Raw genomic sequence first — 27,143 nt, 5'->3', positions numbered from 1 at the left:
ATCCATCTCGGATGGGCTGGATGCAAGCTTTATTTCCAACTTCTAATAATATATCAACTTAAGATTTGGAAGACACTTTCATCCGCGTTTTTTGTTTCCTAAATTTCCAAGTCTTTTCCTCTAATCCTACAAAGGTAAAACACTTGAAGAGTAATGAACAAGAATTAATTGATCATTCAGAAAATGCAAGACGTTTTGATGTATGATGAATATATCAATACATATGTTCAAATATTACTGAAAGGAAAAAAAAAAACTAACAATAAAAATAAAAAATGGTATGGTGCATAGAGGAATCAACGTGTAGAGAACAAGCTTAATACATCTTTATGATAATACAATATTTCCATCTAAATATTTATCAAAATCCTGTTAGTTTACAGTAACAAGAAGTTAGCAATGCAATCGCCATTCCAAGCCTGTCATGTGAACAAAAGAGCTTATGATCTAATACATATCAAATCGAAGCCTAGTCAGTTGATAGGTTGTGTAGGCTAAAATTATATTTTATGTTTTATTCATGGGAAATCCAGTTGGTCAGAGGCATAGATGAACAAGCCCAGTTCTTGTGGCAACACCTCAGCCCAAGCCTTGCAATTGTCTGATTCAGCTAATGGACTGATGCATCAGGTGCACATGGGCCCCCCAAAAGATGGACAGTTTATAATTCCCCTCTAATAGTCAATCAGCTCAAATTAAAGTAAAAAGGCCAGATATTGGCTAAAAGTAAACTTAATTATTCATACTCATCTCTCTCCGCCAATTCCGCCTGCTGTAAGATGTTTTTGCATTAACTCACAATTAGATCCCATACAAAAGCAAAATGTAATCTCAGTACATTTAGCCATTGTCTAAAAAAAATGTTACCCATCTAGCAAGGAATTAGATGGAAAATGTCAAGAATGAAAGGGATACACCTGAAAGATTGATTAAGAGTTTGATGTTTGCTGAGAGTCTGACCATAACATTAGAGTTGCTAAAAGAGCCATTGTTGCAGTTTCAACACGCAAGCGATGTGGCCCAAGACCAACAGCTGTAGCACCTGCTTTCATCATCATATCCACCTCCTTCTCAGTGAAGTCTAACGCATTTACAGAAAACAGAGTCATCAATTTATATAATCGAATTATTAGCTACATCTAACAACTGAGAGACTTTAACACCGGCAAATACTTGATAAAACAATTAAAAATAAAAGCAATGTCTTGTAAACAAAAAGTAATATAGTGTCTAAGTTGGAATCAAACTGCATTGCTGATGGTGGACAAAAAAGGCTAACTTAATAATGTTTTCCATTTTCTCCACTTAAGCAGAAATAGCGCCTTTGGCAACAATGACACTGATAATTTGTATAAACCAAACAATGGCAATGGGCAACCATAAGAAGATTCAGAAATGATAAATATGTTCATGCTTCAAAATATTTACTGAAGAAGTGGAAACCTACATTAAGATCACGAAAAGCTTTAATGACCTCATCCAACAATAATATTACACTATCAGAGGAAGAAAAAAAGCAGCCAACTTGTTTGAGGTAGCAGCCATATATATTTGATTCCTCCAATATGGATCAAAACACGAACTTCTATACATATAGGTTTCAAAAAGTTTAAACTTCCCCTGATATGCTTTCTACTACATACACAAATTTATACTAACCCCCTTCTGGTCCAACAACTATCAGCCCACTAGATTCTTTTCTTGATGAAGCCAATGCACTGACAAGTGGAGTAGCTTCTGCTAATGCAACAAAAGATAGCTTTGACTGGGCAACCTATATAATGCAAAATACATGTAAGTGCAACAAATTAGGCTAGGAGGAGAAGAAATACATGCTAAACAGCTAACTGCATCAAAGCATCATCATTCCAATGATTCAATTCAAGCACATGTCACCCAATGTATTTTAATAATTTATCAAAGCAATACTAAATCTACACTCTACAATCATGATCATCCTTTAGATAGAATCACTAATCACTCTATTGCTAAGGTATTAGCTACTCACGTAGGCGTCACATAAATATTACATCGGTGACCCTAAATCCAAGAAAATGCCAAACCACTTAGTTGCAAGAAGTAGAAAAGAAGAACTTACAAGAGGTAAAAGGCCATCAATTTTCATAGGAGGATTCCAAGCCATTTCATGCAACCGTTGACCTGTGATGGAACCATGGCAAAGTGATTGAAAACAAAAGGAGAATATATTACTTCAGATACCTCCCTAAATTTGAAAGTGGAATTAGAACAGATTCAGCCACCCAAATACAATAGTAAAATTGAAAAACTAAAGTATCATCTATTTACATTGTTTAGATGCTGCAAAGATAACACGCTGCAATCTGTCCACTCGATTTTCTGAGATTGCAGGTGAACGTTCAGTCAGCAAAGGGGTTACACTATGAGCTCCAAGCTCCTAGGGCAGTACAAAGAAAGTAATGATAAGAAGCCATGAAACAACCATAGCCAAAAAGCATTTCAACATTCTAAACATATAATATCCATGAATATATTTAACACTTACTGTGCATTTCTCCACAAGCCAGTCAGCTCGACCACCCTTAAGAGTACCTAAACAGGAGCAGTTTCAATCAGAATTTTAAAAAAAAAAAAGTCCAGACCCGTTATTCCAAAGAACAAATACTTACCAAAAGCAGCAAACACATGCCATTGTGTAGTTTGAGGAAGAACTACAATTGGATCCTCCAGTGCCACAAAATCCAATCCTGTGCAGTCAATCCTTTGTATAAAACCTTGTATCAAACCTCCTTTCCCATTGAAAAGCTCTACCCTTACATTTAAAATTTAGCAAAGAGCATAGATCTTCATTATAACACAACTAAAAAAATCATTCACCAGAACAAAGTTGGTCAAACACCCTGGAATAAAATTTAGAGTTCTTGAACAAAAAATTTCTCTATGTTCTCTTGCGTTAAAAAATATATATATAGTATTGAATCACACATCAAACAAGTGTCTACACCAATGTTTTGAAAACAAGAACTCAAAGTAAAAAATTAGAGAAATTTGCCCGAAGCACCTGACAAAGTATCCCATTTAACACATTGATTATTTTTTACTCTACATATTTTAAGACTGATGTATTCAAATGTCATATTTAATAATTAAATAAACAAAATTACTTTCAATATTATTTTTAATGTTATCATCAGTCGGATAGGTCCGACCACCGGTTGACTCGGACAGGATCTTTCATTGGGTCAATGTTTGGTTCGGGTACGGAAACATTGGCCTACAAAACTCTACAACTAAGAGTGTACCTGTCGTTGGTGGTCAACCTTAAGACTTTAGTCATATGCCAAAATTCATCTCCATCTACGCGAACAACGCCTCCCTGCACCATTTATCACCAAAAAATAATTTTAAAAAAAGAATGATTTTACAAATGTGTTCATGGCTTGAAGGAAATAGAAAATCGATTGCCTTGGAAGAAGGAAGAACTTGGGAGAAGAAGCGAGGAAGAGAACCGCGTGATTGGTTAGGGTAATCGGATGAACGAGAAAATGCTCTTATTCTAAACGGTGGACGGTTCACCAGCTGAACAAAACAAGGTCGTACTGCGGCCGCAAAGCTTCGCATCTGTGCCAAGTCTCGCCGTCCAGTTTCTCTTGATGAAGAATGTAGTTGGGAAATGCCAATGATCCTCAAATGCAGCTTTTAAAATGAGGTCATTTTATCTATCGAACCGATACGATGACGTTGCGGCTTTGACTGGAATTGAAATTGTGGCTTTTGTATGAGAGCTGAGAATGTATACTTGCATGCCAGCTGTTCGATGATATGCCTGGACAAAATAAATGATTTTTTACGGTCAGAATTTTGCTTCGGAGGCTTGGCCTGGCCTTGAACATAACATTGTTAATCTGGCGCCTACATAAAATTTGATATAATTATCATGGTGTGCTAGGCTCGCTCACATTAATCGGAAACAATTCAAAAATAATTAATTATTTAATTATATAATAATATATTATCTATTAATATTAATTTATCTACCAAGTTACATAAGTTTAAGGAATAAAATGTTCCGACCCTCTAGTTTGAAAAACAATCAAAATTCCACCTATAATGAGCTCTCTTTAATTTTCACTTCTAGTTAGCTCATTTAAGCTTCGAATATGGTTTCTTAAAAAGAAACTTGTATTTTGCCTGAAGATGATAACCAATTATGTTGTCGGTAATTGCCTATTCTTTAATGTTTTCATAATGTGTTCTTTGGAATTGGCAGAAGTAGTTATGGAATGAAAATTTAAACATTTCAAACTTGATAAAATTTTGGGGTTTCGTCAAATCTTGGGTGGGAAATAGCCATTCGGGCCACAAATCTATTAACATTATCTTACGGTTCAAAGGCTAAACTCAACAAGCGGACCAGACATATTGAATGATGCTTGGAGACGTTCCTCGCAGTTCAACTCAAGTCTCAAGAATAATATCAATAAACTATTACAAATTAAAATCTTATATTTAAACTGTAAATATAAGATAATTGCATCAATTACAAAATTTAACTTTACTTTTTTTACTCAAACTCAAGCCAATAAGTCATAACTCAAGCCCAAATCTCCCTAAATCCCAATCAAACCAAGCTCAGGCCCAAACTCGATTGTAGACCTAAGTGGTGATTTTGATATATTGTTTGCATTTCACTATCGACATTTGTAAAATTAGAATAATACTACGTACATTAATAATATATACAAAATAAGTACAAACATTAATATATTATCATATGATTAGAGAAGTAACATATAATCACATTATCAACAAAGAAAATTGATAAAATTATCAGATTGCCACCGCAGCTCCTAATAGACTTCTTAAACTTTTTTTAAATGTAAAAAAAGAATGCAAATGCATCCAAAGGATGTCTCTTCGTTGTCAAACACCTACTTTACCCAAACAAACAAGGAACTTACATCAAAGCCCCGCCCACATGATAAATAAAAAATTCTAGTAAATCAAATTTTATAACTATATGGGTCCAAAGAAAAGGGTAAGGAAGAGATTTAGGTACCTGCGTAAGCAATAATTATGGGTACAACGTTCTCAAACCAAATAGACTTGTGACCTAGTGATTCTAGCAATTGCAAATTTTTTTTCCTTATAATATTAAATAGATTAAATTAAAAAATAAAAAATATATAACCAAGTATAATTGTTTGGCATGATTTACTTGTCATCCGATTGTTAGGACTCGGGTTCAAAGTCCTAACAACTGCAAAAGAAAAAAATCAAGATGTAATTTGCCCCGATCAACTACATTCAATTTATGAATATTTTATTTGACAAGATTGCCTAGTTTCAACTTTTGGGTGTCCCCAATTCATTACAAGAATGCCTTCCACCACGTCCTAATTATAGCAGAAGCTCCTTTAAAGGCTCCACCAACTCCTTTTAGCTAAGCTAGCTCCATCTACTTATTAGTCTCAAGGTGACAGCCAGCCACATACATGTCCTTTCAAAATTTTTTATACTACTGCAACTAATTTTCTAATCTTCCATCTTAATTCCCTGTCTATTTATTCCTATCTTTTCTCTCCTCTGTTCTAAAAGCACAAAGTTAGGTTCAATGGCTACTTCTGCATTGAAGACAGTACTTGTAAAACAGCTCAAGGAGTATCTACAAGAGCAACAAGAGCCTTTTAAATTAAACACGTACCTTTTGGAAAGACAATATTTGAGGAAAAGTTCAAGCTCCGATGAAGGAAATAGTTGCTGCCTCACCACATCCACAGAAAACCTGAAAGAATCATGCAGTCATGGATCGAACAAGAAGAGGATTTTACACACTTTGAAGACCCTGAAGTGGATGCTACACAAACTCATTACACCAAATGACAAGCAGCAGCAGCAGCGGCTCTCAACTTGCAATAAAGCTGTAAAAGATAAACTTATTTCTGAGACAATCGATTTGATCCAGCAGATTGCAGAAACAAACTGGTTTTCAACAGTAAGCAATGTAACCGCATTGAGTACCTCATTAGATTGTGAAGCTCCAGAAGCAAACCCACATTGTGAACCTCACAATCGCTCACTTTGCACAGAAACTTCTCAAGCCTTAAATGTTAGACGTTTTGAAGGAAAAAAAGGTAAGAAAAGATACATATGAGCCATGATCGATATCTCCGTAGTTTGATGTTTTTTTAAGTTCATTATAAAGTTAACAGCCCACAACAGATATACACCAATTAAGGGGCAGCATGGATGATGGCAAGCAACTGAGCCTAGTGAGAGTATTACAAGAACTAACATCCAAAAGAGGTTCACCAAGTTATTTAGAAGAAACATTTAATTGCACAAAACATACAATAGATTTCATAATTCAGTGAACTATATATCAATTATAAATTGCAATGACCTGCGGTGGTGTTCCATGAAACAGGACCTTCAACATCAAGCCGTATTCTTATCCAAGCTGAAGGTCAGCCCACCTTCTCAGCTCTTATATGTAAATCACCAAAGCCTGGAAAACGCATCCAAGCAGGATTTACAGAAGCAAAAGACATAGTATGGTTAGGTCCTTCAACCAAGAAGAAAAAGTCTTGCAACAAATCAAGCAGTTGACATTTGATTGTGGCACAAAAACTTTCATGAAACTATGTTACAATGAATGGAACACTGAAGGGATTACACATTATTGAGTGTTGAAAAGCTAGAAAGAAACAGTAAGCAACTCTACTTGTAAGGAAAGCAACAACTAAATGTTATGAATGCAACCAGCTTCGGAAAATCTGGCAATCATACACGGAAGAATGTAATTATATCTAGTTGAAAGGGAAGATAGGTAGAGGGGTTGAAGATTCCATCATCGATGAGATTATTGGCAAACAAATTGACTAGCTCTGAGCCTCTGATCAGAGGTACTGATAAACTGAGAGACGGTAACTAATGGTTGATACTACTATCCTTAAAACAGCCAAGTGTAGCACCATTCAGAGAGTTCCTTGTATTTATTGTATATGATAGCATAATATATATTCGCATATGTAATATGCATGTATAATTTTATTGTGCATGAACATTGTTGGTGTGGTTTATATTAGGACTATTTATGGAAAAACACTGTGAATAGAAGAAGAAAAATTTATATAATTATATGATATGAAAAGTCTCAGTCCCAAACCATGTTTTTTTTTTTTTTGCTGTTCTTTTTGTAAAGAAGTAAAAATTTGCTGGGAAAAAGGCACTATCCACTATGGTTAACCAATCATATTGATTACATGCTGCTGGTGGTAACGAAAACAAAAACAGATTCAATAAGTTTATTCAAGTAAGCAGAGACTAAAACCTGAGCCTGGAAACCACAAATTGACCTTACTCTGTAGAAATTAAAAAACTCAAGAGGGATATATCCACCAATTTAAAACTAAAAACAGTTTCTCCCGACAAGAAGCTGACTAAAGTCAACAAAGAACATTCGAAAAGGTGTCATTATAAAGCTTTCAAAGAAATTCAATTGTAAGGAGTTGATTGAATGCAAGTCTCTGAACCATAACATCATTAGCCTGACCAATAATTTCACGCAACCAAGAAGTACTGTGATGCAAACAACCAGCCAAAAAAATTTCATATCAAAAGCCAACAATCACCCATCTAATTGATATAACTAGCAACTTCAGCTGTCCTATTAAAACTTCTATTGAATAAATAGAATAAGCAAATTTACAAAACACCTCCCCCTCAGCGCACCCCCATCAGATCAACATACTTCTAACATATGCACCCAGAAAATTATGATTAGCAATTTTATGTAAGCCATTTCTAATGTGTAGACATACACTAACCTAAAATACCTCTGCAAATTTTCTAACCTGCTTCCCCCCAATGCAGAATACAGAAATCAACGGAATGGGCAAGCTAGATAAGACAAATAGTTTCAGAAAGAACATAAAACATGAAACTTTGTTTATTTTCCTTGTTTTTAATAGACAATTATATCATGCGTTCTTTTAAGTTCTACTGGCTGGCAACAGTTATAACAAACCTTTATTCAAATTTATTAATACCAAGAGAGATTCCTTAATAAGCAATTATCATTTGTGTAAAAAACCATTATTTCATAACAATCAAGGTTTGAACTCAATTTACAGGATTATGAGAAGCTTGATAACTAACAAGATATACCTATAGATATTTATTAAACATTAAAAATCACAATTAGACAGATGTTAGCTGCCTAACCAACAATCTACTGCATACTAATGACCACAATATACTTCAAGTCTTGTACTTGAATTTGATTCATTAAACAAAATTCTTTCAAATATTGATTACAGTAAAAAGGCAAAAAAAAGTGAAAAATTATGAGAAATTGGCAGGATAAGATAACTACCAACTTTCACCCTCCCTACCAAATTCCCCATCCTCAAGGTCTTCATGACTGCCACTTTTGCGAGAACCATTAAGGTAGCCTCTCTTATGCCTTTTATGTCTGCTCTCATCTTCTGACTCAGGTGTTGTTGCATGCTGCAGCATGTAAAGCCAAACAAAAAAAAAAGATAAAAAATAAAAAGGGAGTTATATCCATGTTTAGGAGAGCAAACTTTTGTCTCAAGATTTCTCGTACAGAGATGGAATAATCATCATACCCTTCTTGACTTTTTGTGATCACTGTTATGCCTCTGAGAGTTTCTTAGATTGATCTTTTTCATTTTCATTCAAGCTATCATGGGAACTTTGATGCCACTCCCGATGTTTCTTATCATTGTCTTTCAACGATTTTTTCTCGCTGAAGAAATGAATTTCAGTATCAACATATTCTTATCATTGCCATGCAAATGTAAAATAAAATACACAGTCCACAAAATAAACTATACGCTAGTGTAATGTGCCACTAACAAGAACTTTCAGTAAAGGCAATAATGACTCACCTCAATAGGTGTCATCAATTCAAATGGCTTATCCCAAGTAGATTGTCTTGTCCTCTTATTGAAGTAATATCTACATGAAATACAGAACTATGTTCAGTAAACTAAAAATAAAATGAATTCAAAATGCAAATTATGCATAAGAAAAAACATAAAGGAGGTACTGTTGTAGTTAAAATAAACTCATATTTGAAAGAATTGATACATCCAAGAATACACTTCAACCTTCAGTGAGGTTTGTTAAAAAATAAAAGTAGGTCCACTGTGTTAGTTCTTCATTAATGTCCACACTTGTGGGGACGGTTTCTGACAAAATTTACCAAAGTCAAAATAAGGTTTCTGATTAATTTAAATGAACTTCAGGATGATTTTGTCGGGAAAAATCTTTTTGAACATTTTGGAACTCCTGGAATCTGCCAGTGTATTAACGAAACCTTAAGTCCTCAAAAGAGGTTGATATAAACATCCCTTGTCCAAAAAATAGCAGTTAACTACTCCATTATAAATTAAATAGCATCCAATAAGAATGAAGATTTTTGCTAAATTATTGCAACAGTGAACACCTAATAATGGCAACTGTCACCAGCCAAAGTTTCTAATGATGGAATGAACTAATATGCAGATGCAGCATCACGAGGGAATATATAACTCCTTTACATTTATTGGGTAACGAGTAACTCCACCCAAGCCAGACTGCCCCTTTGGGCCTCCTTTACATTTTTTCCTTTTCCATGCTTTAGTGGCTTTAGGAAATATGACCAAAGATAAAAAAGAAATAGAAATAAAAGGAAATCCCAGGGAATCTGTAGTCATCTCTTTCATTGGTGTTTCAATATTCTCAAATTTTTACCTAAATGCCAGAGCATCAAAACCAGACTCTAAAATTTATGAAATCCTCAAATTGGCACACAATTTTCTTAATGCAACAAGTAAAGAAGCTAATTCAGGATGGAGAATTAGCTAGTGATAGCATTGTGCACTAGCCACACACTGAATGGGTGTTCATATTCTTGTTCTTTTTTATTTTGGTAAGTAGTAGGTGTTCATATTCTAATGCAATAACTCTTAAAAGTAACTAATAGAACATTGTGATCTTGTTTTGGCAATTTTTGCTACAACCATAAGGTTAAAACAGCATAACTCACCATACAAAGAAAAGTACAACTTAGATCAGCCACAATTTTTTAATAAAATACCTTCTCCCATTGGCAGAAGAATGCTCTGTCCAATCTGTTGGGGCTCCTTCAGTAGGCTTAGGCTGAAAAGTAGATGCATAAATTTTTTTACGAATGAAGACAACATCAAGAGATTTGCGCAAATGGTATTTAATGTCATAGGCATCTAATAAGCATAGAACATGAAAGGGAGAGACAATTTTGTGGTAACGGTTCTGACCGGTACAGGGGCAGTGGTAACAATGGGTTGTTCACGAGCTTGATGCAGAAGCACTGCTCTGGCTACCAGATGCACCTGTTTGTCCTCCAGCAGGAGCACTCATTTGAGATAGAAGCTGATACTGAGTTCCAGCACTAGCAATAACAGTCATTTGAGCTTGACCATATGAAGATGGTGCAAACTGCAATGAAACAATTAAATGAAGGATATAAGACCAAAGCAAATCATATCAGTTGACTATGAGATTGCACTAAATTAATTGTCTTACAGTATATGATGCAGAAAGAGGTCTTCCCAGGGCACCTGAACCAGGCGGATAGAGACTAGGAGCTTGTGCATTAGGCTGGGGTAGTGATGCTCCAGCAGTGATGTGAACTGGCTGCGAATTTGGAAATGATATTACCTGCTGTGGCGTTGGAAGATGGCTAGGTGCTGATGGGCCAGGTCTTGCTGGTAGCTGTTGCATCAATGGTGGAAACTGGGGCTGTGGAGTTTGAGATGACATTGCAGCATTCAATAAAGGAACATTTTGTCCAACAGGCTGAAAATGCTGAGGAGCCACTGGCATAAACTGTTGTTGCTGCGGTGCTGGAACCAAGGGCCGAAACTGCAAAATAACAACAACAATAATGATACTAACTGATTGAAAGTCTCAAGGTTTACATCAATTAATGTTGAATGGTTTCAACACACTAAGGTAAATGAAAGCATTACCTGAAGTGGCATGGGTGGAATAAAACCTCGAGGAGGATCCAAAACACCAGCCTGTGGTGGTTGATGAGGCATCTTCCATGGCAAAGAAAACAAATTAACTAGAGACAAATTCTGCAGCCTTATACATAACAAAAAAGCTACATTACACCTTATAGAAATTAATAAGATAAATAACAATATCATAGAATGTCAATGATCATCTAGTTATACAAAAAGAGAGAGAAAAGATAAATAAATTTCTTAGACTAGTTTCCAGAGTAAAATCTATTCAACTCCACTGATAAATATGGTTTCAAAAAAAATTAGCCACTTTCAGCTGGAGGTGGATAATTTTGCACATATGGTCCGTATCTTAAGTTCATGAAACATTTTGTAGGCATACTCTAAAATATAACTTGATTGAAGCAAAAATTAAAGATTTTAAAAAATATGTTACTAGTTTCATGTTTAATTTAAAAAGGTTATCAATCAGTTATTGTATTAGGAAAATATATACTAAAAAAAAGCATAATACCTTAATCTTATATGATTAACCTCAGAAACTTAAGCTTTGAAAATGTCATGCAAAACAAATTGCAAGTAGATAGGTTGAATGCTTATTAGAATTTTAAGATCCATCTTAACAAACTACCTGTACACCAGAAGATTGAGAATTATTGGCCATTTCAGCCACGTAGTGGGCCTCTGCGAATCACTACAAAACCAACAAATATTTCTATCAGGTTGGTGATCCCTAAACTAGCATTATAAGATAGATGAAATAAACAAAAGGATATGATATGATAAGAACTCAGTCATTGACTATCATGTAACATTGCATCAGAAGAAAAAAATGGAAGATATGAGACTTCACGATATACATGAAAAAATATGATCAAATGATAACTGTAACAAATACTTAGTACTCTAACCTAAGTGTGGCAAGGTGTAACAAGGAAAAAAGTAGTTCTCAATTATGCATTAATAAAATTCCCGAAGAGAGAGCAATCAGAACAACAACATAGCAACTTAATTGAACACAAACATGAAAAAAATGTTGTATTCCTGAAATAACATGTTGCCAACAGCCCAATAGAATACTTCTCCACCATACCATTCAAAAAAAGACAACAATTAACCAATTCAACTGCCATGACATACACAATTATCATGAAACATGAGAAAAACATCCAAAAAGACAGGTATAAAACTCCATGTTTTAGTTCTATTCCTCCTCATTATCACACTAATACCAACTCAACATGCAATTGTCTCAGGAATATTACAGCTCCTCCACTTTCCTCACCCTTCAAGCAAAACAACCAGCACGTTAATCACTAATTCCATCCCATAAATAACAAAATGAGAAAGGGAAACACCTCTCCTACAAAGACACGCATAATTAAACTGAATATACCTCAAAACTCTTAATCAAATTCGCATACATTCCAAAACAGAAAATGTGTTAAACCAACGCGATCTAAACTATGACTAATCCAACGACGTTGAAGTAAAAACAAAGTAGCCTAAACAAGCATAAAACCATCATGAAATTCTCGAAAAAAAGGAACTCATATCAGTTCCTGACGTTAAATCTAGAAAAATAAAAGAAAATAACCGAATTATTACCTTAAACACAAATTCAACAACTCCTGATTAAGTAATTACATCCTTCAAGAACAATAAACAAGCAAATAATCAGGTCAGATAAAAGTTTAGGATACTATGTATTGTTCAGAAACACACAAAAAATGAAACAAGGAAAACGGAAAAAGAAGGTTATACAAGTAAAACTGAAAGTAGAAAGCAGAGGAGCACATAAGAGTTCAAGCTCCTCCGGCTGGTTGATTGGACAGTTGAAACTGAAACAGTCCGGAAGAAGTAAAGAGACAGAGCGCCACCCTGGTTGAGCGACCTCCTCTTGTTTCGTTCTCTTTTCCCTCTTTTTATTGTCAACTATATGTACAATTTTCTTTTTTTTTTAAACAATTATATAATCAAATATTAATTTATATATTTAAAATATGTATAAATAATTTTATTAATTATCAATTTAATTAAAGATAAACTATCATGTAATAATCATTGGCATCCATATTAGTAAAATTTTGATGCGTGTATTGTTTTAAATTTTAATTTTCATATAATTTGTCATTAAATTAGCTAAGTGAGAGGTAAAAAGCATTTCATATTATAAAAAATATGCACTATATATTATAATTCTATCAACATACTATAATTCTATTTAATTATATATTATTATAATTTTTATTTAATTTTTTATCAATCCAATCAGAGTCAACCACGATTACATTATATCAAACCGAATAAAGCATAATGAGCTTCATGCTCTATTGTATCAAGGGCTATCGAGTTGTATTGGCTCATAAAATATGAAGCTTTATATTTGACCCACAAATTTATCTTTTTCTTACAAGCCATTTTTTATTAATTCGATAATCTTCCCATGAAACTTTAATAGAGTCAATTATGTTTGTAGGTTTTGATATGATTTATAATTTTATAGATCAAACAATACTTTAAAATAATTAGTTATTTTAATATATGTATCAATACGATTTAATATCAACTTAAATATTAATTGAATCGATCGGATCAATTAAAACTCATGCAAATTCCTTAACCAATCAATGCCTTGATCCAGATTAAAAAAAAAAATGTAAACCTGGTTCTTATTATTTTTATTTTAGGTATTAATATCATATTTGGGTTGTATTGTTGTTTTCATATTGATATTACAATTAATTAGTCATTAATTAGAAAGTAATCATTAATTATTACCATAAATAATTAGATTTTATCAATGTTACCATGTATTATTCAACTGCTAATGTTAATGCACATTTGCAATTAGTAAGAATATCTCTTTTGTTCTCATCAAATTTATTAAGTTTTGATGATAATAAGATGATTAGAGTAGAAAATAAATTAATATGTTATTATGTGATTGAATTATTTAAATTAAAAATTAAAAAAAAATTATTTATATCCATTAGTTTTCACAATTTATGTTAAAATTTCTCGTCAAAAGCCATGGTACGTATATTCTTAATGTTACAATAAGAGGTATTAAAAATGAACGTCCAGAGAGCAATATGGTTTGTCATCTAAGGATGGTTGTTGGATTTACCTGAGAGTCATGACTAAATTTATTTAATTTTATTGATTATATTTTAAATTTAAATATAAAAAAAAATTATTGGCTTCTATTTATGATTAATTACAATTAAGTTTGTTTCTATTATTAAATTAAATATTTGATAATATAAATAGTTATTTATTGAATTTTGTTTTGTTTTTTTAATTCAAAATCGATTGTATAAATTATTTTATTTCAAGATCAAAATCGTGAATCTCGTTGTTGTATCTTTGCTGCACTCTTCGACGTTTTCTTTCCTTCATCGTTAAGGCAGGATCACCGATTCAGTATCATCATGAAGCTCAGAATTAGATCCGTTGAATCCAGAGAAACCCAGAGGCTTGAAGTCCCTTCTCAATGCACTCTTCAACAACTAACACAAATTCTCTCGCAGTCCTTTTCTTCGTCTCCGTCTTCTCTCCATCTCTCCCTCAACAGAAAGGACGAGCTCCTAGCTCCAGTGCCTGAGGCATCCGTTGAATCCCTCGGCGTCACCTCCGGGGACCTTATCTATTACTCTCTTAACCCGTCGGCTTTTGCTTCTCAACAGGATTCTGCTCCTCAAGAATCAACTCAAACCCTAGTTCCAAATCAACATGAGTCCAAGCCCAAAGAAAATGATTCTGGTCAAGATAATGAAAACCCACCTGGTAGATTGGCCACACAAGGAAACACAGTTGTGGAATCAATGGAAATTAAGGGAACTGTTGTGAATTCAGGAGAACCCATGTCGAGTGATTGTGAATTTTCTGGAGAAAATCGAGATATTTCTGTTGAAGAGCCCTATAATCTCAAAGGAACTGAAGAATTGCAAGAATTTCCTATGGATATTGATGTAGATGGCAAGAGAACTTCTGAGCCATACTTTTTAAGGAAGGTGCTGAGAGAAGAATTAGGTGATGATGCAAGTGCTCACAAGCTCGTTGTAGTTGCGGTTCATGCGGTTTTATTACAGTCTGGTTTTGTTGGTCTCGATGTGGCGTCTGGTAAGAAAATTGACTCTTTGTGTTTACCCAGTGAGTGGCCTTCAACAGCAGTTACAATGTCTCTTTCATATACTCTCCCAGAAATTTTGAATATGAATGCTAATAATGTGATTGAATCTATTGTTTTGAAGTTTCAAAGCTTAGGACATTTTGTTAATGTTTATGGTTGTTTAGTTGGAGGGGATTCAGGGTTGCATAGGATTTGCTTGAATAAATCTAAGTTTGCTCCTATTATAGATTTAGTGTGGACAAAGGATGGTAAGTTGAATGAGAAAGGTGAGTCTAAGAATTTGTGCCCTGAAAAGGAAGTGTTTGAATTTTGGAAGATGGTGAAAGATGGACTTGCGTTGCCATTATTTATAGACCTTTGTGAAAAGACAGGGTTAAGTCTTCCAGCATGTTTGATGCGTCTCCCAACGGAGCTGAAGATTAAGATTTTGGAGTGTTTGCCTGGTGTTGATATTGCTAAGATGGGATGTGTGTGTTCGGAATTTCGATACTTGGCATCAAATAGCGATTTGTGGGAGAAAAAGTTTGCAGAGGAGTTTGGGAATCAACCATATGAACCTGGTATAAGCAGCTGGAAAGGGAGGTTTGCTATCCATTGGGATGCTAACAAGAAGAGAAAGAGGGTGATGTTGCCTGAGTATACTCGTGTGCCAAGGCCTTTTTTTCACACCTCAATCATTAGAGATTCTTATCCACTTGGGTTTTTCCCAATGATGGGAGGTGACCATGAGCGCTTGCCAGGTTCTGGCACACACTTTCCTATTGGACAGCCCATTGGCCCCAGCCACCCGCTACTTCTTCGATTGAATAGGAGGCGCAGTTTTTCTCCAAATTGCAATCTGGGAGATAATGAGCTATCTTTTGGTTTGCACTGAATGTGTCCAAATCAAGTTCTGTGGAGTTATCTTAAAGAGATGTTATATATTGGATATGTTAGTTGTAACGTTCCTGTTATATTTGCTAGTACAGTTAAGAGGCTAAATGCCAGTTTCTTTTTTATGCTTGCTTAATGGATAAAGTATTTTGTAGTTCTGAGACTTCACACAGTCATTATCTGGGTTTTTGGTAGTATGCGGTGCAAATTTTATTTTTAGAGCCGTATATATGGTAAAATTCTTTTGTTGCACTTCTAACATATTCTGTTTTATTCTGGGTGTTTACATTTTAGAAGTGAGTTTGTGTGATGACTTCCATCTTAAAGCTAATTACAGATGGAATTGTGTCCTAATTCCCAATGTCTGCACGTTAGCCTTCCTCTGGAACTCTTGGGTTCTTTTCTTAGCCTAATATGGGGAGGTGTGCATTGAATAAATAAGAGTCACAGCGGGCCAGTTGGGATTTGGACTATTTATGGTCTTACTTTTGGTTGTATAATGTTACTTTAATCCAAGTCTACTGGGTTTTGGTAATTAGTAGTATTACAACATGTTGGTACACATTTCTTTACATCACTAGTATATTGACCAAGTTTGTTATAGAAATTTCAGTTGTCAATTGCCAGTCCTCTCCAGTACACCAGGAAAGAAGAAGAGAAACATGCTTAGTATAGAAAAAAGAAATTTGAGACAATTGAATTTCATTTTCATTTGTGAAGCTCGTTTAAGAAATTTGAGACAATTGAATTTCATTTTCATTTGTGAAGCTCATTTAAGTAGTGTTGATTAATTATTTCTTTGGTCTTTTCTTTTGCGGTGATGTGGCTGGGTGTACTGTTGGCTAGAGTGTCTTACGTTCAAATAAATTGCATAAGGTGGAGCAGTTCCATGATCTTAAAGTAACTGGAAGACCAATGAATTTCATCTTCTCTGTTTCTGCGATGACTTTCCTATTGTTATAGCAGACCGTCACGCTGGGGCTTGAGCTAATATTATTAGATTATAACTTTTGCCAGAGCTTTGCTAGCTCTTGTTTTGTAATCTTCTGACTAACTTTTGTACATCGTATTTGTGACAAAATTTTCAGAAATTTTTTTCACATTATGTTAATTTTATTCCCATATTCCTTGGATGATGGTATCCACATCTGCCTATTAACTTTTTGGGATAGAATTAGATTGGACTTGGATAGGACTATATTAAAGAGTTAAAATGTAATTTTTTTTTGTTTTTTTGGCTAACTTCAAGTCAGTTAAACCTATTTCGAGTAGAAAACTCATCAATTCGATGAGTTTGAGTTGTTTCTAATCAATTGAGTTGAGCTTAAGTCAAATAATATTACACCCTTAATTAAGTTGTATCAATTACGGAACAAAAATAAGTTATGAGTCATTGACGTTGATTGACCAGCATGATCCGCAGTTCTAGCTGATTCCCGTTCCATCCGGGTTTCAAAACACAGGAAAAGGCCCAAGCACTCAGCAATTCACAATTTGCTAAGTCCTTGAAGGTCGCTGTCAGTATAGCTGGGCTGGCTATACAATTTTGACTCAGGGTGGGTCACATTTCGATTGTATATTCTTCCATTGACTTACTTGGCCACCAAGGCTTAGAATCAAAAATCAAAACTACCCCTCTTGTTCATTTTGCCAAAGAAGAAATGGTCTTTCCTTCTTTTCCAAGTTGTTCAGCCCACTTTTTCGTTTTTATTCATGCTAGTGACGGTGATTTCTTGGACTCATCTGAGTTCTAAATCATAATAAAAGCTTGAATTGTGCAAGTCCTGATAAACCCAGAACAAAAATCTGGGTCAATAACTTCAACTCCATTACCCTGAAGCAATTTTTTTTCTCAAATCTGGCAGCCTCTATGTCTAACTCTAACCCCGTACAAGAACCGAGCCTTGTTTCTTCTGATACAGATGACTTTGAAGCCTTATCATCCGATGATGAATCTGTATCTTCAACCATGGAAGTCAACAACCTTGTTAGTCCACCACCCAAGTTACCTCCTGTTAAGTCTAACATAATCTCTTTTATGAAAAAGGTTTTCATGGAAGAAGTTGGCAATCTTTCAGATGATTTCAAGCTTTTGATCGTGGGTATTCATGCTATAATGTTACAGTCTGGTTTTGTCTGTTTTGATTCTGATTCAGGGAATAAAATTGATGGGTTTCGTCTTCCTACTCATTGGGATGATAAGGCTTCTTCCACCAGGTACTTATGCTACACTCTCCCTCAACTTTTGGAACTTGGTTTTATTGCAGTAGAGAGGGTTGTTTTGAGGTTTCAAAACTCAGAAGACTCTGTAAACATATTTGGTTCTTTAGCTGTTAGAGATTCTGTGGAGCAGCATCAGCTGATTCTAAATCTAAATCGATTTGTTATCCCTTTAGATTTGTTTTTTGTGAACTGTGATATGATCGAAACAAGGATTAAAATCCATGGCACTTCTTCTGAACAATACCCAGAAAATGAAATTTTTGAGTTTCATAAACTTGTCAATGATGCTCTTGTGCATCCTCTCTTAATTGATATTCATGAGAGGGCTGGCTTGCTTCTTCCACCTTGCTTTATGGGTTTACCTGTAGAAATTAAAATCAAGATTGTGGAGTTGCTTGATGGAGTTGATATTGCAAGGCTGGCCTGTGTTTGTTCAGAACTGAGGAATTTGACTTCTGATGATGATTTGTGGAGAAGAAAGTTTATGCAAGATTTTGGAATATCTGGAACATTTCCTAGGATGAGTAATTGCAAAGACCTTTATGCTTTTAGGAAGATGAAGCACCCTTATCGATCTGCACTCAAAAGGAATATGTTCTTGAGATCTATGTTGAACAGACCTTAATCTGGAAAGAAATTTGCTGGTAAAATGTGTTAGTCTACTGGCTATCCTTTGACAATATCTCGAACAAACTCGAATAAGCTTGAGTTGGCTATTATGGATTCAAGTCAGTGCGAATCCAGCCCTAAATAAAAGTGGATAAGCTTATGATTTGATTCACACTCGCAGTCTCTTCGAAGTTTCAATGTACATGCTTCGGAGAGTGCAGGATTTAGAGGTTGAGTTTGGCAACATCCTGGAGTGTAGATTGAAAAATCATCAGCATACTGCTGTTTATGCTGGTATTTCAAAGACCTCTTGTTCAGTTGTTCTCAATTATAGATATTCTTGGACTCAAAATTGATTAGTTTGGTTTCTAAATTTGTTAATGTAGTGCCATGTCATGATTTAGCTCTTTCCATTTGCATATATGTATGATATCTGGACTTCAAATCATCCTTTGATAGGGTTACCATTTTGCTAAATGCTTTCAGCCCGACAGGAGCAAAGAAGAAAGCGTATTGTTATGAGTACAGTTTTAAGTACATAATTAGATATATAGATAATATATTATCATGTGATTAAATATTATTTTATCCTTAATTTAAAATTATCACTCAATGTACTTAATTGTATGTTTAAAATAGTAGAAGAATTTTTTTTTGAAATAATAAAGGCAATTGATAAAGAGGAAAACCCACTTTATGTTACTTCGAATAGCTCTAATTCTTCTTTTATTTATATATATAATTTTAATAATAAAAATAGAAAGATTTAAAATTTTTAAAAATTTATTAATTTTTATGGACGAAAACTTATTCTCATACAAAATATAGTGAAAACTTAAATTTATACTTATCAATTTTAAAAAACTCAAATATTCACTTATAAGATAATTTATATTAAAAATCTTATTTTGGATTAAAAGTAAAACCGTTATTAACTAAAAAATTTTAAAAACTAAACTTTTATCACATTTTCCTCCCTCAATTTGAAAATTTCACAATCCCCTCATATTTTTTTTCAAAGTTTGAAAATTGACAATTTCTCTTTTAGGGTTTTTTCTTTTTTCTTCAATGAAAATCTACCATCCTTAACTGTCGATCGTCTTCCCTCCACTCTTATCTCTCCATCATAGCTAGGGCTGGACTCGAGCCTAGCCAGTTTGAGCTCGGCTTGGTTCGAGCCCGAAACGAGCCGAGCTCGAGTTGGCTCGGTAGATTTTTTTTTTAATTTTTTATACAAAACGACGTCGTTTTGATCTATATATATACAAAACGATGTCGTTTTGATATGAAAAACGAGCCGAACCGAGCCGAAAACGAGCTGAGTTGAGCTCGAGCCGCACATAAATAAACCAAGCCGAGCTCGGCTCGGCTCGAATCCAGTCCTAATCATGGCCTCTCTTTGACCACTAATCGACAAGAATTGCCTGGAAACTAGACAAAAGTTATATAGAAATTTTTCAAACGACTTTCATCTGGTATCTATCAATTGGTGGTTAGAGAGAGGTCGAGAGGGAGAAATAAGATAGGAGAGAGGATGGTTGGGGATGACAGATCCTCTCTAGAGAAAAGTGGAAAAATTCTTTAGAAAAAAATTATCATTTTTCAAACTTTAGATAAAAAAAATTGTGAGTTTTTAAACCTGAGAAAAAAAAAAAAAGCAAATTTTAGTTTTTTAAATTTTTTTAATAAACAATGATTTTACCCTTAATTTTAACTAAAATTTTTAATAAAAATTATCTCATAAAAAAATATTTTGAGTATTTGAAAATTGAAAGTCAGGACTTTAACATTTTATTATAACTAGGATGGAAATAAATCATGAGTTTATGAATTTGTCAAGCTAGTCTATGTTAATTAGACTGTACATCTAGTTTTTAGACTTAACTTCATTCAGTTAAATAGTTAATCTGAATCTTAATCGACCCCTAAAGTGATTGAATAAAAATAATAAAAAAGACTAAAAGATTTATTCCCACCCAAGTATAGTGAAATCTTAAACTCTCCCAACACAAATCTCACTTTCATAATTATCCTAAATTCCTCACATTTGGAACCCTAAATCCTCTCCAAGCTTGTAGAAGAATATATAATTTCCCTCAGGTTCCTCTTCTCTCCGGTTCTCTATCTACATTTCTTTTTCTATGCTTCTTAACTAACTTATGGTCTGATATCTCTTGCAGGGAAATGAGAGTCTCGTGGATGATCCGCGCAATTGGGGCCGTAGGATCAGTAACGAAGATTATGATGACGACGATGATGATGAAGAGGAAGAAGAGGAGGAAGATAGGAGTTTGGATCTGTTAGTTAGATTTGTTGAGAATATGTTCAAGAAGATTTCTAGAAGAGCTAGAAAGGCAGTACGCTCCGTTTAGCCAGTCTCGATCTCGACCAATGTGGTAAGAAACATTTCGTTTGAGGAATTCTTCGATTATTTTTTTGTTTTGGTTATGATTTTGATTTTTATTGTAATCGTTAAAATTTAGGTTGGGTTTTTCTGTTAATGGAGTTCTGATTCTCGCGTTCCTGTGGATTTTGAAGGCATTTCTTGAGGTAAGGCTATAATTCTTAACATGCTTGCACATGATTGTTAATTTCATTCCCATAATGTCATTCTTGTTGTCATTTTCTTGCGAACTGAAATTCATTGAAATCGTGATTATTAGCTAAGACGGAAATGCTATGCTTGTCTTTTGAATTCTATTCACTAGAAGGAATAAGAAAGTCATTCACTGCAAGTGTTTACAGGTTTCACGGTTCCGGTGCTGAACAAATGTTCCAGTTTGAAGCACCAGTGTTCGACCAAAGTAGTTTCCGTTTCAACTTTTACTACTAAAGTCCCAGAACCAGCTTTTATGGATGGTTTTTTGTCACCAGGAAAGAAGAAGAGAAACATGCTTAGTATAGAAAAAAGAAATTTGAGACAATTGAATTTCATTTTCATTTGTGAAGCTCATTTAAGTAGTGTTGATTAATTATTTCTTTGGTCTTTTCTTTTGCGGCGATGTGGTTGCATGTACTGTTTGCTAGAGTGTCTTATGTTCAAATAAATTGCATAAGGTGGATAAGTTCCATGATCTTAAAGTTAACTGGAAGACCGGTGAATTTCATCTTCTCTGTTTCTGCGATGACTTTCCTATTGTTATAGCAGATTGTCACGCTGGGGCTTGAGCTAATATTACCAGATTATAACTTTTGCCAGAGCTTTGCTAGCTCTTGTTTTGTAATCCTCCGACTAACTTTTGTACATCCTATTCGTAACAAAATTTTCAGAAATTTTTTTCACATTATGTTAATTTTATTCCTTGGATGATGGTATCCATATCTGCCTATTAACTTGTAGGGATAGAATTAGATTGGACTTGGATAGGACTATATTAAAGAGTTAAAATGTAATTTTTTTTTTTAAGCTAAGTTCCTGTCAATTAAACCTATTTCAAGTTTGAGTAGAAAACTCATCAATTTGATAAGTTTGAGTTGTTCCTAATTAATTGAGTTGAGCTTAAGTCAGATAGTATTACACCCTTGATTGAGTTGTATCAATTGCCGAAAAAAAAAAAAATTGAGTCATTGACGTTGATCGACCAGCATGGTCCGCAATTCTAGCTGATTCCCGTCCCATCCCGGTTTCAAAACACAGGAAAAGACCCAAGTGCTCGGCAATTCACATTTGCTAAATCCTTCAAGGTCGCTCTCAGTGTAGCTGGGCTGGCTATAAAATTATCACTCAGAGTGGGTCACATTTCAATCGAATATTCTTTCTTAGGCTTACTTGGCCGCCAAGGCTAAGAATCAAATATCAAAACTACCCCTGTTGTTCTGTTTGCCAAAGAAGAATGGTCTTTCCCCTTTTTACAAGTTGTTTACCCTACTTATTTCGTTTTCATTCACGCTAGTGACAGTGATTTCTTGGACTCATCTGGGTGCTAAATCAAAGAAGCGCTTGAATTGGGCAAGTCCTGATAAACCCCAAAAGGCCCAAGGACTATTTCCCACCAAAGTTTAGGTCCGGTTTTAAAGATATACATATAAAGTTTAAAAAATCTAAAATTTTATCTATTGATTAATTTGAGTAAAAATTTTTAGTTAAATATAAAGATAAATTTATTATTTTATTAATAATATTAAAAAAATATAAAATTTATTATATTTTTCTCTTCTAAGTTTTAAAAACTAACATGTCATCATTCTAAAAATTTTTAAACTTTAAAAAATTATATTTTCACCCCCAAAGCCTTTGAATTTTTTTCTTTTTCTCTTGCCACTTTCTCTGGTGATTTAGAAAGGACAATGATGAAGAGATCTGAATCTCTTCGTCGGCAAAGAATAAAGAAACCTAGGCAAAGAGATTCTAGATCTCGTCAATTTCTTCGTCTTTGACAAAGAAATTTGTTCCAGATTTATCTACGTGAGTCAACCAATGGTTTAGGGAAGAGAGTGAAAGTCGTCAACATCGGAGATGATGACCAGAAAGATGAAGAAAATACTTTGAGGGAAAATATGATTTTTCAAAATTAGAAAACTTTAGTTAGGGTGATATTATTAGTTTTTAAAACTTAAGAGAAAAATATAATAAATTTTATATTTTTTAATATTATTAATAAAATAACAAATTTACCCTTGTTTTTAACCGAGAATTTTAATGACAATAACATCATGGGTGAGACTTCAAATTTTTCAAACTCTATTGTGTAATTTTGAGACACACTTAAACTTGGGTGCGAAATAGTCCTTTGGCCAACCCAGAGCAAAAATCTGTGTTGATAACTTCAACCCCATTGCCTTGAAGCAATTTTTTCTCAAACCTGGCAGCCTCGATGTGTAACTGGGCAGCCTCTATGTCTAACTGTAACCCCATACAGGAACCGAACCTTGTTTCTTCTGATACAGACGACTGTGAAGCGTTATCATCCGATGATGAATCTGTATCTCCAACCATGGAAATCAACAACCTTGTTAGTCCACCACCCAAGTTACCTCCTGTTTTCTCTTTTATGGAAAAGGTTTTCATGGAAGAAGTTGGCAGTCTTTCAGATAATTTCAAGCTTTTGATCATGGGTATTCATGTTATAATGTTACAGTCTGGTTTTGTCTGTTTTGATTCTGATTCAGGGAATAAAATTGATGGGTTTCGTCTTCCTACTAATTGGGATGATAAGGCTTCTTCCACCAGGTACTTATGCTACACTCTCCCTCAACTTTTGGAACTTGGTTTTATTGCAGTAGAGAGAGTTGTTTTGAGGTTTCAAAACTCAGAAGACTCTGTAAGCATATTTGGTGCTTTAGCTGTTAGAGATTCTGTGGAGCAACATCAGCTGATTCTAAATCAAAATCGATTTGTTGATCCTTTACTTTGGGCTTTTGCGTGCCGTCGTATAATCGAAAGAAGGATTAAAATCGATGCCACTTCTTCTGAACAATACCCAGAAAATGAAATTTTTGAGTTTCATAAACTTGTCGATGATGCTCTTGTGCATCCTCTCTTAAGTGATCTTCATGAGGGGACTGGCTTGCTTCTTCCACCTTGCTTTATGGGTTTACCTGTAGAAATTAAAATCAAGATTGTGGGGTTGCTTGATGGAGATTATATTGCAAGGGTGGCCTGTGTTTGTTCAGAACTGAGGAATTTGACTTCTGAAGATGATTTGCGAAGAAAGTATATGCAAGCTTTTAGAAGATCTGGAACATTTCCAGGGATGAGTAATTGGAAAGAATCTTATGGTTTTAGTAAGATGAAGCACCCTTATCGATTTGGACGCGAGGAATATGATATTGAGAATTGGACTCGACAAGAATATGTTCTTGAACAGACCTTAATCTGGAACGAAATTTCCTGGTAAAATGTGTTGACCATTATGGATTCAAGCCAGCGCGAATCCAGCCCTAAATAATAGTGAATAAGCTTATGGTTTGACTCACACTCGCAGTCTCTTCGAAGTTTCAATGTACATGCTTCGGAGAGGGCTGGATTTAGAGGTTGAGTTTGGCAACATCCTGCAAACTGATGTGTAGATTGAAAAATCATCAGCGTACCGCTGTTTATGCTGGTATTTCAAAAAACCCCTTATTCAGTTGTTTTCAATTATAGATATTCTTGGACTCAAAATTGATTAGTTTGGTTTCTAAATTTGTTAATGTAGTGCCATGTTGTGATTTAGCTCTTTGCATTTGCATATATATATATATATATATATATATATATGATATCCAGACTTCCAATCATCCTTTGATAGGGTTACCATTTTGCTGAATGCTTAGCCCAACAGGAGCAAAGAAGAAAGGGCATTGTTATGAGTACAGTTTTAAGTACATAATTAGATACATAAATAATATATTATTATATGATTAGATATTATTTTATCTTTAATTTAAAATTATTAATTACAAAATGATACAATATTTATATATTTAATTGTATGTTTAAAATATTAGAAGAATTTTTTTTTTGAAATAATAAAGACAATCGACAAAGAAAAAAACTCACTTTGTGTTATTTCAAATAGTCAATTCATATTGTTTGATTATTTAATATTTTATGGCGAATACATATGCAAAGAATAATGCTCATAAGGATAAAATTTTCTTTCCAAGTTTTTATGCTAAAATCAAAAGGATAATAAAAACCTATCATAGAAATATTATATTAGGCTTGTTACTAAGATTATGTTTCATGAACTCATTGCAACGGACAAAGCCCACAAATCTTAATTAATCGAGTCAGTGGTGGTTGAAGAAGGTACCTAGCGTCGGTGGTGAAAGATGGCAAAATTGGTGGGTGAGAGATGGGGTATTATGGTTTCACTTTGACCTTTAAACAATGGTGGTAGTGGTAGAATACAAATGACAATAGTGGTTGAAGAGGGAAAGCAAACCATAGAGATTTTCTTTTGAAATGAAGGCATTGGAAGAGGAAGACAGAACAGTGTTACGATCCTACGATTTCAATTTGGAAAGGAGATTAACTCTATAGACTAAATGCAACTTAAAAAAAAAAAAAATTAAGAATAATGTGGAAGGTCTGTGATGTGGCAAGGCAAATAAGGTTGCATATGCCACATCAGTGCCAAGTTAGTCATTGTAAAATTTCGATAAAATCTACCATAACATAGAATATCACCTATAATTTATATCCATTCATTGCAAAAATCAATGTTTCCAATAGGAAACAAATAAGTTAAATTGAGTAATATTTGGCTCAAATTCGATTCGAATATATATATATATAAAACTCTAATTCTCCTTTTATGTATATATATAATTTTAAGAGCAATATTATGTGTAAGTACACAAATATATACACACTTATATGTGTCATCATATGATTGGTTATTATTTTATGCTTAATTCAAAATCATCCAATCATATGATGACACATATAAATGTGTACTCAAAGTGGGTACACATAGTTTTATTGTAATTTTAATAATAAAAATACAAAGATTTAAAAATTTTAAAAATTTATTAATATTTTATGGCCAAAAGATTTATTCTCACACAAGATATAGTGAAAACTCAAATTTATACAGTTAACTTTTAAAAACTTAAATACTTATTTATAAGATAAATTATATTAAAAATCTTAGTTAGAATTAGAGGAAAAACAATTATTTAACCAAAAAATTTAAAAAACTAAACTTTTATCACATTTTCTTTACTTAATTTGAAAATCTCACAATCCCCCATACATTTTCTTTTAAAGTTTGAAAAATAACAATTTTTCTCATAGGGATTTTTCTTTTGTTCTCCAATGATGATCTGCCATCTTTGACTATCGATCATCTTCTCTCCCGTTTTATCTCTCCATCTTGACCTCTCTTTGACCACCGATTGATGGAAATTGTTTGAAAATCCACATAAAAGTTGTATAAAAATCTTTCAAGTGACTTTCATATGGATTCTATCGATCGATGGTCAGAGAGAGGCTAGGAGAGAGAGATAAGATGGGAGAGAGAACAACCAGAGACGATGAATCCTTGCCAGGAAAAAGAGGAAAAAACCTTAAAAAAAAATTATTCTTTTTTAAATTTTAGATGAGAAAAAATTGTGAATTTTTAAATTTAAGTAGAAAGATATAATACAATTTTTATTTTTTAAAATTTCTAATAAATAATTAATTTATATTTAATTCTAGTTGAAATTTTTAATAAAAATTATTTCATGAATGAGTATTTGAATATTTGAAAATTAAAAACGGTAACTTTAGGATTTTACTACAATTTAGGTGGGAATGTCTTTCGGCCATATTTGATTAGAATTAAAACATGAGTTTATGAATTTGTCAAGCCAGTCTATGCTAATTACTGTAA

The 27,143-nt window shown here is 33.8% G+C and overlaps 6 protein-coding genes and 1 long non-coding RNA gene across 8 annotated transcripts; 5 read left to right on the top strand and 2 right to left on the bottom strand.

Annotated features, from left to right (window-relative positions):
• Nucleotides 1-263: 263 nt before the first annotated feature.
• Nucleotides 264-5,818, bottom strand: LOC123227471 (ribosomal RNA small subunit methyltransferase E). 2 transcript variants are annotated; one of them, XM_044652277.1, is made up of 9 exons: nt 5,684-5,818; nt 3,445-3,805; nt 3,282-3,355; nt 2,649-2,791; nt 2,525-2,571; nt 2,308-2,416; nt 2,099-2,160; nt 1,660-1,774; nt 264-1,081 (listed from the first exon to the last, which is right to left on the bottom strand). In XM_044652277.1, the coding sequence occupies exons 2-9, from the start codon at nt 3,598-3,600 to the stop codon at nt 930-932; spliced, it is 858 nt and encodes a 285-aa protein (XP_044508212.1). In that variant the 5' UTR covers nt 3,601-3,805; nt 5,684-5,818; the 3' UTR covers nt 264-929. The 2 variants fall into 2 exon arrangements, with proteins under 2 accessions (XP_044508212.1, XP_044508214.1); XM_044652279.1 differs by lacking the exon at nt 5,684-5,818 and having other exon boundaries at nt 3,445-3,884.
• On the top strand, nt 5,224-7,084 carry LOC123227472. The gene is made up of 2 exons (XM_044652280.1): nt 5,224-6,113; nt 6,407-7,084. The coding sequence occupies exons 1-2, from the start codon at nt 5,594-5,596 to the stop codon at nt 6,586-6,588; spliced, it is 702 nt and encodes a 233-aa protein (XP_044508215.1). The 5' UTR covers nt 5,224-5,593; the 3' UTR covers nt 6,589-7,084.
• A 1,043-nt stretch (nt 7,085-8,127) lies between these two features.
• Nucleotides 8,128-12,933, bottom strand: LOC123227473 (pre-mRNA-processing protein 40B-like). Its single transcript, XM_044652281.1, has 10 exons — nt 12,765-12,933; nt 12,609-12,650; nt 11,632-11,694; nt 11,001-11,072; nt 10,555-10,893; nt 10,287-10,467; nt 10,088-10,149; nt 8,895-8,964; nt 8,613-8,752; nt 8,128-8,490 (listed from the first exon to the last, which is right to left on the bottom strand). The coding sequence occupies exons 3-6, from the start codon at nt 11,662-11,664 to the stop codon at nt 10,318-10,320; spliced, it is 594 nt and encodes a 197-aa protein (XP_044508216.1). The 5' UTR covers nt 11,665-11,694; nt 12,609-12,650; nt 12,765-12,933; the 3' UTR covers nt 8,128-8,490; nt 8,613-8,752; nt 8,895-8,964; nt 10,088-10,149; nt 10,287-10,317.
• Nucleotides 12,934-14,328: 1,395 nt separating this feature from the next.
• LOC123227233 (F-box protein SKIP22-like) lies at nt 14,329-16,162 on the top strand. Its single transcript, XM_044651945.1, has one exon. It carries the CDS (start codon nt 14,435-14,437, stop codon nt 16,007-16,009), a length of 1,575 nt encoding a protein of 524 aa, XP_044507880.1. The 5' UTR covers nt 14,329-14,434; the 3' UTR covers nt 16,010-16,162.
• A 1,467-nt stretch (nt 16,163-17,629) lies between these two features.
• LOC123227234 (putative F-box protein At1g23770) lies at nt 17,630-19,288 on the top strand. Its single transcript, XM_044651946.1, has one exon. It carries the CDS (start codon nt 17,879-17,881, stop codon nt 18,854-18,856), a length of 978 nt encoding a protein of 325 aa, XP_044507881.1. The 5' UTR covers nt 17,630-17,878; the 3' UTR covers nt 18,857-19,288.
• Nucleotides 19,289-20,664: 1,376 nt separating this feature from the next.
• LOC123227232 lies at nt 20,665-22,122 on the top strand. Its single transcript, XR_006504454.1, has 4 exons — nt 20,665-20,940; nt 21,021-21,236; nt 21,324-21,390; nt 21,586-22,122. It is a non-coding gene; the product is annotated as an uncharacterized LOC123227232 (long non-coding RNA).
• A 1,465-nt stretch (nt 22,123-23,587) lies between these two features.
• LOC123227229 (putative F-box protein At1g23770) lies at nt 23,588-24,994 on the top strand. The gene has a single exon (XM_044651939.1). The coding sequence runs from the start codon at nt 23,655-23,657 to the stop codon at nt 24,675-24,677; it is 1,023 nt and encodes a 340-aa protein (XP_044507874.1). The 5' UTR covers nt 23,588-23,654; the 3' UTR covers nt 24,678-24,994.
• Nucleotides 24,995-27,143: the final 2,149 nt, after the last annotated feature.

Source organism: Mangifera indica, chromosome 10 (genome assembly GCF_011075055.1).
Source record: "Mangifera indica cultivar Alphonso chromosome 10, CATAS_Mindica_2.1, whole genome shotgun sequence".
Lineage (NCBI taxonomy): Eukaryota > Viridiplantae > Streptophyta > Magnoliopsida > Sapindales > Anacardiaceae > Mangifera > Mangifera indica.
This window is presented reverse-complemented; position numbering and strand designations above follow the sequence as displayed.